Raw genomic sequence first — 14,922 nt, 5'->3', positions numbered from 1 at the left:
AAGTTACCCACAAACTCTGTTCTCTGGCCAGAGGAGCTGAGGAAGGCCGGGATGCTCTGCCGGTCCCTGTCCCGGGTGGGTGACAGCGAGTCCAGCTGGGTGCAGAACGGCAGGGCCAGGCTGGAAGTGTTCTGGACCTGGGGACATTCAGTCACACAGCAGCACTGGCATCAAGGAAATGGATTCTCAGGCCTGCAGGGTCCATAGCTGGCAAACTGGCTGAACTGATGTTGCTGCACTGCTGCAGCTCTGTGTCCCCAGTGCCATTGAGGACACACATCAGTGCTGCCCAAAACGTGTCACACCAACCCCACCCCCAGCAGGACCAGGCTCCTCTGAAGTGTCTTCCATCAATGCCTTTGGTCATTGCCAGACTTGGACAAAATCTGAGAGGAGACAATTCATGTCCACTTCCTCCCCACTCCTGATGTGCTTCCTGGTTCAGCACAGAGGGACTTACCTGGACTGTGGAAGTCACCTGTTCCCCAGCCATGACATATCCCATGTCCAGCACTCCTTCCACGGAGCAGACAGTGCCTGGCACCACCCCATGCCCAGAGAGGCTCAGGTTGAGGGTGGAATTGGCCACCCTGATGTCCAGGGTCTCACAGAACTGTCAGGGGGAATGTCTGGGTTATTCCATCTGCTGAAGGAAACTCCCCACCCCTCCAATAGACCCCCTCCCACAAATGGGCCATTACAAACTCCTGGGGTGAGTGCACAGACACTAAACCCAAATGTTAGGAGGGGCAGCAAAGGTTTTCTCATTAGTTAGAGTCTCATCCTGGTTGGTAACACGTGAGTTACACACTCCTCATATCTCTCTCCTCCTTCCCCCCATTGCTGTTCTATCTCCTACTCACCCATTTATCCTCATCTGGACAAAAGGAGATGACCAGGGCTTTACTTTCACCTGGCTCAAGCATTCTAACTGCTCTCACCAACAGGAAGGGGCCGTTGGGATTCAGGGCTGAGAATCCCAGCTAAAAGGGTGCAACTCAAGGAAAAACATTCGTAAAGATTGAGCAAAAATATGTAAGAACAGACTCTACACATTGTCTATGTGTCTTCAGTCTGAACTAACCATCTCTGAGCTTCTGAGAGATCAGTAACTCAGAGAAGATGAAGCTGATGCTTCAGTGTCCAGCAGGTCCCCCTGCAGAGGAAGAGGCAGAGGCTGGCTGGCAGGGGGGCTCCATGTCCCACACAAGGATACCCCCACCCTCCCCAGGGAGATGTTCTGCAGGGTGATTCGCTTCATCATCCTGTGGCCTGTCAGGAATGAAAACAGCTCCAGAAGTGATGATGCTCAGTCCTGCCCTCCCATTCCTCCTCCTCACTCCTGCTCCTCCCCAGGCCAGACACTCGTTCCCTGTCCTTGGCTGAGGCACCAGGCAAAGCTCACCAAAATGCTTTCAAAGCTGTCGAGCTTCCAGTTCCCTGCCTGGGACCAAGACTGCTGTTTCCTGGGCCTCAGCTGCCCAGACAGGCTCCTTGTTTTCCACCCAAGTGCCCACTAAGGGCTAATTTCTATCCTGACTTCCAAAAACCCAGAACTATGCTCAGAGGACCCTCCTGTCAGACAGAACCCCCTCAGCACTGGAATTCAGCCTCCATACCTACGGAAACGTCTCCAAAACCGACCGTGCTGTCCCCACTGTCTGAAGTGACCAGAACAGGAGGGGCCACAGCTGGACAGTGCAGCTCCAGGTACAACGTGTTGTAAGGGCTGGAGAGAGAGGAAAGGGAGCCAGGGAGTAAAAGGGCAGAGCTCTTGGATCGCTGAGAAATAAGAACTACTGCCAGAAATCAGCTCATCTCCCAGGCTGTGACTGCAGGGCTGGGACAGCACCACACGTGACTCCTGGTGCTCCCTCTGTGCCCAAGCAGAGCCATGAACTATCTGGCTCCAAGTTCTCACACAATTATTCTTTGAGCCGCTTTGATATTCGTGTCTTTGATTCTTATCCAACTGGTGGGCTGTGAGCACGAGCTTCTACCACTGAGCTATGAAGTCATCGAGATCAGAAAACAAACTTCTCCCCCAAGGGAATAAATCACCACCATTTCCCCCCAGCACTTCTGGACTATCATTGCAATACCTGCAGCTCAGGTGTCCAGAGCCCTTCTCTCCAGCAGCCTGTCCACTTGCAACAAAGCAGGGAACGATGTATTTCTTAAAACTCCCACTGAAACTCCTCATTAGGGAGGCCTGGGCTGCCCTGTAAGCATCAGAACTAGAGAATGCAGGAATAAGAATCATCTCAGTGAGTGAGAGAGCAAGAAAAACATCAAATAAATATCTACTGAGCTGTTTGTTGATTATTGTTTCTTAGTCACACATTCAAAATTGGATGTAACAGTGAAACCAAATGACTGTCAGTAATGGACCCACCCTACAAAGTGGTTGGCTTTTGTTGCCAAAAGAGAATAAAAACTATAAACCCAGATAGCAGATTGCAAAATCCTCAATACAGTTTCCTTTGCTTGAATACATCAAGTATTCCAGTGTCTTCCAGTCCTTCTATGTCACCTCAATGATGTGGAAACACACAGGATCACATCCCTCTATGTCCAATGTCTATCCCTCTATGTCCAATATGTGAGCAATACTTTAAAATAGGAATTTTCTTTTATGACCTCTACTGAAAGTATTTAAAAACTATAATTATTGGATTGCAATCAACATGGGATTTTAGTCAAAAATATCAATACATCCAGTACAGCCAAATCCCTGGTGCTTCAGTATGTATTTACTTCCAAATTCCTCAGATTAGGCAGAAATGTGGCTCTGAGAAGTTGAATTATTTGCTGAACCAGGGACTTCAAGTATCAGATTTTGCATCTAAGAACCCAAATTTGCAGGCAGCACATGCTGCCAGTGCTCACTGAGGTGCACACCCTGGACAGTGACTGTCCCACAGCACATTTCCCAGCAGCCTTTCTCTGATGGAGATGACTGTGACTGATGGCAGGGGCTCTGCAAACCCTCCAGTCAAACCCAGCAGTGCTCCACGCTGGGCATTTGGGCCATCAGATGGTTCTGTGAGCTCTGTTCACAGAAGGTGTAGTGGTGGCAGTTTCTGTGGGTCACTCAGTCCAGCTCTGAGTTGCCCTTTAAATAAACCCTGTGTAGGCTCAGCCCGATCCACACTCAGCCCCAGCTCCTGCTCCCTGACAGATTCTTTGAAGTCTTCAATCCTTCTGATGCATAAAGGGATTCTTTGCCTCACATGAGAGGGTACAGCTGTGTGGCTCTCAAGCAGCACTAATTTTGGAAACAGCCTCTGCAACACAGCTAAAGCTGCTCCCTCTCCAGTTTGCTTTCTTGTCTACCTACAGCTTTAGTAGATTTATTAAACTACTTATAAAGAGAATGTTGTCTGTGTAGTACAAGATGCTTTTGCTGACTTACTCAGGCTTTAACTCTTCAGGTTTTGGCTCTCCAGTCAGGCTTTTCCTGCTTCCATTATTCTCAGGCTGTTTGGGAATGGAAATGCTCAATTTCTTTCCCTCTCTCTTTCCGTTTTTCTTCTCTTTGTCCATCAGACCCTGAGGGTCACCACTGGGAATCTGCCCAAGACACAAGTTAACAAAGACACAGCCCAAGGCCACAGAGCCAAGGAGGTGACAGAGGCACAGAACAAGGGACAGCAGGACTATGGTGACAGCCTACAGACATAGTAGATTTACAGACATTTCCAATAATGTAAAATTAAGTTAAAATGGACATATTTTACCCCCTCTTAAGAGAGGAGTTCTGTATCTTATGGGAATTTTACCCGTTTATCTCCTAACTAAAGACAACCACAGGGGGTAACATATGAACTGACCCAAGGGCTGCACATAAAGCCTCAGGATGCTGTAAATCTGCAAGCAGTGTAGAAGCCTTTTTTTTTTTTTTTAAGAGTATTGCAGTTGGCATTTGCCATAAAATCCTCTAGGAATGCTTTGGAAATGGTTAGCAGGAAATGAAATTGCTGCCCAGTGACCTGGCTGCACGTTCAGTGCCACAGCACAGTCCCACCCTTGTCCTCTGCAGGCAGGTCCTGCCCAGACCTCGAGCTCGGGCCTCATTAATATGCAAATAATTTTATGATAAAAATATCACCCAGAGAAACAAATCTCTGGAAGTGCCAGACCAGCAGCATGTGCTGTTCTTAGCATTCCTTACTTGAATTCCTGCCTCTGGCACAGCTGCTCTGCTCAGCCTCCGAGCTGCCTCCTCCCTGACGAGCTGCTCCGGCAGCGCGGGGCTGAAGGACACTCGGATGGAGCTTTTCTGGGAATGGGAGAGCACAGCAGGGGTGGTGGGCACAGCTCAACCCTCATGACAGAGCCCCAGGGAGCACACACACACAGCACAACAGTCACACACAAAATACACTCTTCCCCCAGGTGAATCAGAGGATCCTCAGGATCAGGTCACTGACAGCTTTTTTGGGAGTCCAGGATGTCACAGTGGGCTGGGTTTACACGACCAGTACTTTTGATATTTAAACATTCTTCAAATAAATCCCAGTGACAAGACTGGGGAAATGTGAACACTCCCATAAGGCATTAGACAGATTTGGTGGTTCACCCTCAAGTCTGATTTAAAACATTATTTCAAACAATACCAAATATTCCAGCTGTTCTAATAACAATTCTCGTTTTGAGCTTCATTTACGAGTGACAGCCTTTGTGGAGATGTGACGACCAAAGATTTGGCAGAACACTTGACATTTAAAGTGAATTTACCTGCCCAGGCAGCACAGTTCCCACAGAAGGTGTAATTGTCACAGGACAATCCTCTGGCACGTGGAATTCAAAGGAAGTGGGTCCAACTGGGGCAGGTTCCCCCGTGCCAATCCGAGGGACAGCGTGGATGAGGCTGTTCCCACTCACGTGGGGATTCAGCACGTCCAGGGTGGCTTCAGACACAGAGTTCAGAGCTGTTGCAGCAAACTGAACCAAGGAATGAGACAATTCAAGAGGTGGGTGGACTCCAACTGCTTTGCATGACAGCTTGAATTGTCTAAAAATAAACACATGATAAATTGTCTCAGCATAAAATAGTGTCTTAATCAGCCCGGAAAATAGGGAGCTAATCCTGTAGTCCCTATTTAAGCAGAATTTCAAGCTTGCAATGGGAATTTTGCCTAAAGATGAACAATAATACTATCTATTTTTAATGCACAATTGGCCAGAGTCCCTGCTTGAATTCTTCCTCCGTGAACTTCTGGAAACACATCCAGTCAAATCAAAGTTTATGCCATCATTATTGCAGCAGCATGAGCTTAATGCACGAAGCATTTGTACAAAACAGGATTCCTTCAGTGGTTCTGCAGGTTGGGCTGACCACTGGGAGCTTGGAAATTGGACAAGGATAAACTTGAGGAGGGGTAGGGAAAGTCCCCTCAGTAAAGACAAATGTGTCAGCCAAGGGTGAAACCAACAGGCACCAAGCAACTCTTGCCAACTGGAGAATTCCCACTGGCCTCACGTGCTTATCCCAGACCTTCCTCCTCAGAGCAGGCAGGGCTCTAATTTCTGGAGTAGCTTAACAGTGGAAATCCACTGTGATTTAGATTTCCACATCACCTGTATTCAGTCTCTTCACACACCTGTTAATCTCTGTCGTGCAGGTGAGGTCAAAGCTGTACTCTTTTGCCTTGGTAGCTTTAAAGATTATGTCCAGTGTCAGGCTCTCCAGGGGAAGAATAACTCCAAATCCATCGTTGGGTTGAACTTCAACAAACTTCAAAATGGCAGAATAACAAGTTATTAGTTAAATTATCAGTTTATTAATAAATTAAAATGAGACATTAGTGGTAAGATTAAGAAAATTTTGTTATTATATGTGGGAGTGTCAAGAAAAGAGAAACCTTCTAGAGAGAAGCTTTGATCTGAGTTCCTGATGAGTCTGATTGAAATGCAGATTTCTCAGTAACTCAAAAGGGATTAAATCCATTAACTCAGACTTCAGGAGAATCCCTTCCCCAGCTTCTTCCCATCTATGGTAATCACCCTTCTCTAATGTTTATTTACTCTTCATAGACAACTGAATGAAATCTGATAAAAATCTCAGCAGTTCCCCCTGTCTTTGAGAGCTGATCCCTGTTTGAGGAGCAGATTCCCCAGTGACAGGGCCAGTTTAATTCCCACACTTGTACAGTGGTTTGTGTTTGAGTTGATGATGATTCAAGAATGTCTCCCCATCACACTTTAAGCTCACCAGGAAACACACACTGTTAGCTTTCACAGAGCTGAAGTTAACAATTTCCTTCAGCTCCCTCCTTGATTTTAATCCCTAAACCAGCAGAGAACAGGAGAATGCCTAATTAAATGTCAGGTTCCTCTAACTCTGATGCCAATGTGCCAAACCATTTCACACTGTGATCATCCTGCTATTATGGAGCTTGAACAGCCAACTTTGTGCAAAAAATACTTCAGCAGACCCAGCCCACACGAACCCAGCAGCTCCTGTGATTAATTTGGCTTCCACATCCACTTACAGTCAGTCAGAAAGTGCCCAGCAGTGGCTCAGGATTGTTCCCAAGGGGTGGTCTGGGCATGGCTTAAAAGCCATCCTGCTTTAAAGACAAAGCCTTTGGGCATTTGGGTGCCAGCTGGGCACACTCCTCAGCCTCAAGGGCACAGCCACATCCCCAGGCCTGTTTTACATGTGCCCCATGAGCACCAGGTGCTCTGTTAGGAGCCTTCTTGGTGTGAAACACCAGGTGTTCCAGTAAAGGAACAGTCAAACCTCCTCCCAGTGTCTACACTGCTTGGAAAAGGCAGGGGGTGTAACACAGTGAGACCCACTCAAAGCAGCCCAGAACCAGCCCAGGGGCTTCCACTGCGTTTGCACCCACCAGTCCTGATTTATTTACTCTCCCATTGACACATTGCCAGGATCCTGAAATCTCTTTGACAGCAGAGGAGGAGTGTGTGGGATAACCACATACCTCTGGCAGCCCCACAAATCCAAACTCCTGTGGCAAGATGCATTTGTTTGTCACTGTGACATTTGCCTGAACAGCTTCATAGATGGTGCAGTGCCCAAAGTTGATCTCTGCTGGGCTGATTTCCAGATCAGAAGAAGAGACAATGGCATGGACAGTAAAATTGGCTGTTCTAGCCTGAAACAAATGCAAGAGCACAAGATGAAAACCTCCACCTGTGGGGTGTAAGGACAGGATTTAAGTGAAATGTCATCCAAAAGGATAACTGCAAACCAGTTCTGCTCTGTTCCTTGCCAGTGCCACGTGAGAGGAGCACTGACTAGGCAGGATTTGACTTTCTGGGTTGCAACCACCTGACAAGAAGCCACTATCAAATCTCTGTTAGCACTTTGAGCATCTTTTACTGTTATCAAACTTCAAGTAGTAAAGAACCAATGTAAAGTTAGGTAGGGTTAAGTGACCTTTCACTAGAATAATTGACATTCACTACCAGTCTAATAAGGAGCAGCACAAACAGCACCTTGTCCATGATCACTATTGTCACTGGGACCTCCAGGATTCTTGTCTCTGCATTGAAATAGTTCCCTGCATCTTCAGGAAGAGACTGCCTGAAAACCCAAAAGTACAGTCAGTGTCATTAAAATATTGTGCTTATTTTCTCACTAAGGGGAATAAGAAACTTTTGATGGATTATTTCTCAACAGAAAGAAAAACAAACCCAAACCTGTTACTTAAGGTCTAAAAGTTTTATTATTCACAATTTTTAATCTTAGCTTAATCTTAATTTAATCCTCCTCAAATCCTCCTGTGTAGGGAAGTCTAATTAAAATCTTGCATGGAAGATATGTGCAAGCATTAAGGAAAATGAAAGAAGAATGGTAGAAGAAAATTCCAATCAAAAGTTAGTGACCTCTGAAGTCCCACCTTCTGACCAAGACAACGAGGATGCAGTCAGGTCAGGAATGTTCTGGACTTGTCCCAGATTTCCTACAGACAGGCACCCACTCTGAGCAGGAGTGCAGGAGCTGAAAAGTGGCTGCCAGGGACATCAGATGGATTGACCTTGTACAGTAACATTGGAGGTTTTTGATTTTAAAGACAGGATTTTGGACATACAGGATTTTAAGGGAGGTCACTGAGGTCAGCATCCATTTATCCTTTTTTTTAAAAAGCCATCCAGTCATTTAAAATTCTGAAAAATTAAAAGCTTACTCTCTAATCAGAATATAAAGCCTCAGCATCCTTGCTGCAGGCTCAGGGTGTGCCCAGCCCAAGCAGGCAGGGTTTCCTGTGGACACTGCTGCCAGTGACCAGCCTGGCTGAGGCACAGCCCCTTGTACAGCCCAGAGAAATAAAGGGAGCTCATTTGGAGCCCAGCAGGGCCTGGTTACAGAGCAGAGCAGGAGTTTCTAAGGAGCATGCAGGTTTTCTGTAGGTGAAGCATCTTGCTCTCACAAGCTCCATTTCAGAGCTCCAAGCCAAGACAATACAAACCTGGGGCATTTTTAGCTCTGCTGCTCTATTTATAGTGACTCACAGCACCAGAGTGAGTTGTTTCCTGTTCTTGGGTCTCTACAGTGCTCATGTTCTACTACTACTCATGGAATTACATGCAATTCTTTGATGTATTGTTAAAGAATAGGTAATGAATAAAAATAACACCCACTCATCACCATGGTGATCCAAAATCTCGCTGCTGTTATTTTGCAATAAGGCTGATGTTCAAAGGTATTGGTAACTTCTTTACAGATGGGAACTGGGGTTGAATACAAGGGAGGAACACAGCACCAGCTTCCACTTTGTCACGGGGCATTGGAAGAGCAGGAGAAATTATTCTATTTCAAAATAATCCAGAGGGGGGAAAACAATCGTGACTGTATGGACACAGGAGTGGACTCTCAATTAGCTGCTGTGCCCCGGGGAAAAGGGCCTGGAATCCTTCAGACAGTTCTCTGAAATGGCATGGAATTTGCCTAAACAATGCTGGCTTCAAACCCCCAGAGAGGTGAGTATTGGAACACCTGCCTGAGCAGGTCCATGTGCACAGAACACTGGGGAGAACTTCCCAAGCCTCCAGCCAGCTGTGTGCTGCTGGCACTGCTGAGTGGGGGTTTCTCTCTACTTTAGTGTCACTTTTAATGCAGCTGTTCTATTAATAGAGCTCATAATGCCAAATCACTGAGGAGGCCTCACGGAAATGTGTCACTGGCTCAGTCCTTCCCCAGCTCATCGTGCTCCCCACGCACGCACTTCCTCCCTGCATTAGGTCTTTAACTGATCTGTCCCCTCAAACAGCCAGATACTTATTCTGTGTGTCAGAAATGCCTTAATCTCATCAAATCTCCTTTCTGAAGCTTCCCCGTTTTTTAAAGGAAGATTAAGGTTCTAAATCCAAGCTCTGGTTCTATCCACTCCGAGAGGGTAACAGTGCTTAGAGCAGATGAAGTTGAGGAACTCAAATATGTCATCATGTTACAGTTGTTGTAATCTGATGGGATTTGAGATGTTGGGAGAACTGTAAATACTTTTAGTTCTTTGAATACTAACCTGGTGAAAATTTTGAAATCAGTGATTAGACTGTCAATGCAGAACCCAGAAATGCTGAGTGCATCAGTGAGAATCCAAAATACATCAATGGGACTGGAAAACCTACATCAAAGCAGCAGCAGGTTTGCAGCAGCAATCACTGCCAAAGCTGCTGAAGTATTTGGCTGTACACCAGAATTAATTCCATTTTTCATTTACATTTCTATGTGAAAAGAAATGTCCCACTAAATTCTTTATGATGGCAATGATGAGGTAAAGAAAATTAAAAGTGGTTAACAAAAGCTCTTGTCTTTAAATTTTTAAAAACTGGAATTCCTTGTTTCCTATCACTGAGTGATGTCTGTGTATGTAGATGTACCATGAAATGGAGAAGAGAAACTTGCTGGGATAAAGCTTTTAGCATTAGCAGATGTTATATAAAATGTCACATGAAATTCAAGATCAATACCTTCATCTTTTGGAGTAAAATGTGCATGGGGAGGAGAGAGATGGACAGGAAGCCCAACCATTCTTACCTTAATTAGCAAGCACAGGAGTTATTGTCCAGAAATTATTTAACCAGTGATCCATGAAGCAGCCACCTGCCTCAATAAGCTCTCTCCTGGCTCAGAATAACCTCCCACAGAAACGGGAGCAGCCCACCAGGAATGCGACTGCTCTGCTTGTCCCACTGCTGCCCCCCAGGGAAGGCATTGCCTCACAGTTTGGGAGCCAAGCTCATTTCCTCCCGGAGCATCTGGCAGCTTTTGGGGCAGAGAGGGGGGAGCCCAGGCCTGCAGTGACCCAGCAGTGGGAGTCCAGCCTGCTCAGGGGGAAGGGACAGCAACTCTGCCCAGCTTTGCCACTGGCACCGTCTGAAACCCGGGAAGGTTCCTGTTGGGGTTGGGGTTGGTTACCTGGGCAGGAACTTGAGCTGTGCACTGAAGGCTGACTGAGCCTGGATGTAGCCTGTCCTTGGGAGCAGCTCCAGGTGTTTGCTCAGTTCTTTGCACACTTCAAACTTGAAACGCAGCGTGGTGCTTGCTCTGCAAACAGATCACACGTGCCTGGGTGGCTCTGGGGCCACCTCAGCAACACCCCCTGCACCTCCACACCGTGATCAGAACAATCCCAAGCCCCCTTTGAAAATGAAGGGCATGGAAAACTGCTACAGCAAGTTCACATAGTCGTGTTTCTCTTTTAAGTAGGGAAAACAAGATTTGGGAAGTACTGTAACAAAGCCAGCTGTACTGCAAACAGCACACACAGCTGATCCAAACTGAACCATCACAGCTCAGCACAGTGGGAACTCAGGTCAGGGGGGAGTCAAAGCCAAGTTACTGTGAAATATCAGCTAATTATTTGCTCCTAACACACACTGGCTCTATCTGGATCAATAGGATCTGGAACCCTGGTGACTTCTTTAAACAGATGTGAATTCACGGATCTCTTGTAACCTCTCCTTTAACAGCAGAGATCCTGAGGAGCTGGAAGTCACAGCATGGCTGAGCTGGTCCTGCCAGCTCCTCTGCTAAACCTGGGGATCAATGTGCCCCAGCAGTGGCACACTGGAAGCAGGAAACCTCTCCCTGTTTCCTGAATCGTGGCTCTATCCCAGCCCAGCGACAGCCACGGCCCAGCCCCTGTTTGGAATTTGATGCCTAAGTGCAAAATTGCCGAGCAATTTACAAATATTCCAGCCTGTCATTCTCCTTCCCTGGACTGCTTTCCAAGCTGTCAGGCCAGATGGTCTCCTCTAAATCAACAGCTCCAGCATGTGGGACTGGGAGCCTGCAATGATTTCTGACTGTTGACAATCTAAGAGAATTATATACTACTTCATTAAATCAGTGCAGATTATAACCTGCCGAAGAAATTACTTTTCAAAGTGATTTCTATTGAACAGGATTCTGATAAGACACTTTCACCCTTTGTGCTGCTTGATTACTGGGGTCTATATGACCAGAGAAAAAAAGCCCCAAAACCCCAGAACAAATCCAGTATTAACAAATAATTTGCAATCCACCAGAGCTTGCTGGGGCACTCCAGTGCCAGAGGTATCTGAGTCCCTTGCAAACTTCATCTTCCACTTCTGCCATGGATGACAAGGTCACAGACAGTGAGATCCAGGCAGGAACCTCCCCCTGGTGCCACAGCAAAGTGTCAACAGCTACGAGAGGGAGGAACTCCTCAGGCCCAACAGAATGATGAAATCTGCCCACTTTTGCAGGATAAAAAGTTGATACATGACATTCCTGCACATGAAGTGCATGGAATTTCAGCCCAGCTGACTGTACAACAGACAATGTTATACACATACTGTTTGTGTGACTGTACAACAGACAGTCTTTCCCAATGAGGGAGAACTGGGTGATAAATCAAAGCCTTGACTTGCCAAGGTGCCCAGGACAGGATACTACTTATTAAATGCTCTTCATTTAGTGAAACTTGGCACAGGATCAGCAGGATTTTTGCCTCAGTTAAGAAGTTTTGCCCTAAGCAATTTGACAGCTTCTATCTTTGGGATCCCCTTGAAATCTTTGGTTTTATTAGGAGAGTTATTCTGCTTCTATACTTATAAGTTTTATCCCTGGGTTATCTAGACCAAGTAAAATCACTTACATAACAACTTGTGCTTGTCATATCTGTAAGCTGAATTTCTGAGATAACAGCTTTACTCATTTCTTTCCAACTGTGAAGAATCTCTGCAGTCTGTAATTCTGGTAAGAGGTTTAGCATGGATGCCTTCCACAGAACCAATCTCTCCCCCACCCTCCCACAAACCCACCCCAAGCCTATTGAAATAGACTCTAAGAAATGCAAATTGTTAAAATAAGAATTCCACAGTGACTGTGCTGGGCTGGGGGAAGACACCCAGCACCTGAAGACAAAGAAATGTTCATGTAACCACTCTAATAATCTCTGGAAGCCAAGGAGCTGGAACATTCTCTTTGTATCACAGTGCAAACAGAAACAGCCCTCAGACATGAGTGGCTTGGGCTCAGAGACACCCAGATATTTTCCCCCTGTAAGGCACTATTTGGTTGCTGTCTAATCAGGGGTTCTGTCAGTCCAGTGCACTGCTGAAGGCCTGTAGGGGTCAGGAAAAGCTGAACCCTTCTCATTTTAGAGTAAATGCAAAAGGACTGACATGATTTATCCAACATTGTGTCCCAAGCCTGGAAAGTCTCAGTCTCCTAAGGCTCTCAGGGACTTTAATTAAGGATAAAATAGCTGAGAAACACCAAAATAGTATTTTATAAAATTTCATGACTGACTCAATTATACCCAAAGTGCACTTAGTTTTAGACACATTTATCTCCCTAATGTTTAGGGAGCAAATTCCACGTGATGGGACTGTGGGGCTGCTATTCCCTGGGGACTTCACAGCTACACCACAGAACAGGAACAACACAGGGAATCTACAGGGGTGGGAAGGTGTGTATTGACTCCATAGCTGTGGCTGGTCTCGGGAATCTGGGATAGCAGGACAGCAAAGTGCAGTCTCCAGCAGTGTGGGACTCAGAGGGCTGTGCCCCTGGAATGCCAAGGCCATGCCAAGGCCATGCCAAGGCCCTCACCTGCTCCGCAGGGTCACACAGTCCTGGTACAGCCGGTCGTACAGGCAGATCCTGAGGTCCACGTCGGGGTTGGGCACCCAGAGGGGCACGTCCACAGCCACCCCCACGGCACTGAAGCACAGCTGGCAGGGCACAGACCACAGTGGGGTTAGTTCTGGGAGCCCCACATCCTCACTGACCTACCCAGAGCTGCAAACTACAGCTGAGCAAAATACTCTATTAGTCGTATTGCAACAGGTTCTTTAATGAGGCACATCTACAGAAATCATCTGTAAAGGAAACCTGAGATGGGAGGGTGTCCAGCAGAAAAAAGGAATTATAGTTTGGTTTGGACTCTTTGACAAAGAACATGAAGGAAGAGCATCTGCCCCTGGCACTGAAATGTTTGCAGTGCATTTAGCTGGAGTGAACTGGCCATGATCCAGCACCCCTGGGACTGCAGCTCCTTCAGCCAGCAGAGCAGTGCAGTGACAGCAGCACAGGGCTGGGCTTCCTCAGTGCCCACAGAGCCCACACCTGCACAACTGAGCCTGCAGGAGAAGGTGCCCATGGGAGCCTCAGCAGGAATCTGCAGCTCCTTCTGCAGACTGAGGGGAGAGCCAAGACTGGCTACTGAGCTGCTGGGAAGTTTGTCTTTATTTTTTGGCAAGCTTCTGTGAACTGTTCCAAGCAGAATTTGGCTTCCAATGAAACTTAGAATCAAAATATACTGAAGTGGTAACTAAAGTTGTCATCTCTTCCAGCTTTCACACATCAGCTTCACTACTGCCTGCTAAATAATTCCAATTCTGATATACCAGAAAGAAAATAAACTACATGTACTGGGAATAGGGGAGAACACTTTCACATTTGTTTCCAGGACGTGAAGTGTTTTTCATTATGATGTCTGATAAAATGGGAATATCAGGATTATTTGCATAGAAATTTAAGAAATGAGGAGGTATCATGAGCATCCTGCATCAGAAAGAAGGGCAGGACTTACAAAGTTACCTCCCATCAAACCACATATTACATAATTCCTGGGAAAATCAGAAGATTTTCAACTCTCTTCACGCAGCGTTTTAAAGCAAGTCTTTCACAAAATCACTCACTGGTTTGCAGTCTGGGTTGTCAAACACGATCACAAACTCTGCCCTCACGTCCCCAGGGACAGCTGGGACAAACAGCACCGGGACTTTCACTGAGCTGAAGGGTCCAACCTCCCCCTCAGTCACCTGAACAACAAGGACATGCCTTCAATGAACATGAGAAATGGCATTGAAACAGAGAGGCTGTGCATGCTCACACCATACACACACCTTCCTACAGCCAGTTTGTGACTAAACTGAACACACTGGGCACAGAAAACATGGGGATCAGAAGACTGTGTAACATGGCTCAGATCTGACCTTTCCCAGACGTTCCTCCTGCCCCATCTTGTGTGCTGTCACCACACTTGGTTTAACCACAGAACCACACAGCAGAAAAACAGAGTTAAATTGTGGGAAGTGTAGAAGTAAACAGGATCTTTCAGCTCAAAGAAGTCTTTACAGATCCAAAGCAAGGGGAAATGTGTCCTGTGATTTCACTGTAAGAATTCACTGTGATGGAGTGAGGCCCAGTGGGCTTGAAATGACCATGACCTTCAGCATTTCTCACCAGGGCAACTTATCTGATGGAGGCTTAGACTTAGTGAAATCTTGTCTGGGTCTCAGGACATTCATTACCTTTCCAAGCATAATTTCAACTGGTGTTTCTTCAGGAGAAAGTTCCACTGAATCCCGTGCGTTGTCTGTGTCCAGGTCTGATCTCATACTCAGCACTTCTTGATCAAGTTGTTCTGGGGGGAAAATAAAACAAACATAAACCACAACAAAACGCTGGATGTT

The 14,922-nt window shown here is 46.4% G+C and overlaps 1 protein-coding gene across 15 annotated transcripts in view; it reads right to left on the bottom strand.

Annotated features, from left to right (window-relative positions):
• Window positions 1–14,922, bottom strand: part of CFAP74 (cilia and flagella associated protein 74) — a 60,038-nt gene that overhangs the window by 4,888 nt on the left and 40,228 nt on the right. For 7 of the 15 annotated variants that reach the window (XM_064678925.1, XM_064678926.1, XM_064678927.1 and 4 more), the window contains 16 exons: window positions 14,761–14,873; window positions 14,146–14,268; window positions 13,055–13,176; window positions 10,391–10,519; window positions 7,468–7,555; window positions 6,951–7,124; window positions 5,607–5,740; window positions 4,741–5,017; window positions 4,175–4,282; window positions 3,416–3,573; window positions 2,103–2,237; window positions 1,620–1,729; window positions 1,217–1,272; window positions 864–983; window positions 461–613; window positions 8–137 (listed from right to left, as the gene is read on the bottom strand). In XM_064678925.1, coding sequence (XP_064534995.1) covers window positions 8–137; window positions 461–613; window positions 864–983; window positions 1,217–1,272; window positions 1,620–1,729; window positions 2,103–2,237; window positions 3,416–3,573; window positions 4,175–4,282; window positions 4,741–5,017; window positions 5,607–5,740; window positions 6,951–7,124; window positions 7,468–7,555; window positions 10,391–10,519; window positions 13,055–13,176; window positions 14,146–14,268; window positions 14,761–14,873 — 2,130 coding nt within the window. The remainder of the gene's footprint in view (window positions 1–7; window positions 138–460; window positions 614–863; window positions 984–1,216; window positions 1,273–1,619; window positions 1,730–2,102; window positions 2,238–3,415; window positions 3,574–4,174; window positions 4,283–4,740; window positions 5,018–5,606; window positions 5,741–6,950; window positions 7,125–7,467; window positions 7,556–10,390; window positions 10,520–13,054; window positions 13,177–14,145; window positions 14,269–14,760; window positions 14,874–14,922) is intronic. The other 8 variants (XM_064678928.1, XM_064678930.1, XM_064678932.1 and 5 more) reach the window with 8 other exon arrangements.

Source organism: Pseudopipra pipra, chromosome 22, assembly GCF_036250125.1.
Source record: "Pseudopipra pipra isolate bDixPip1 chromosome 22, bDixPip1.hap1, whole genome shotgun sequence".
NCBI lineage: Eukaryota > Metazoa > Chordata > Aves > Passeriformes > Pipridae > Pseudopipra > Pseudopipra pipra.
The sequence above is the reverse complement of the archived record's forward strand: the minus strand, read 5'-3'. Positions and strand labels throughout refer to the sequence as shown.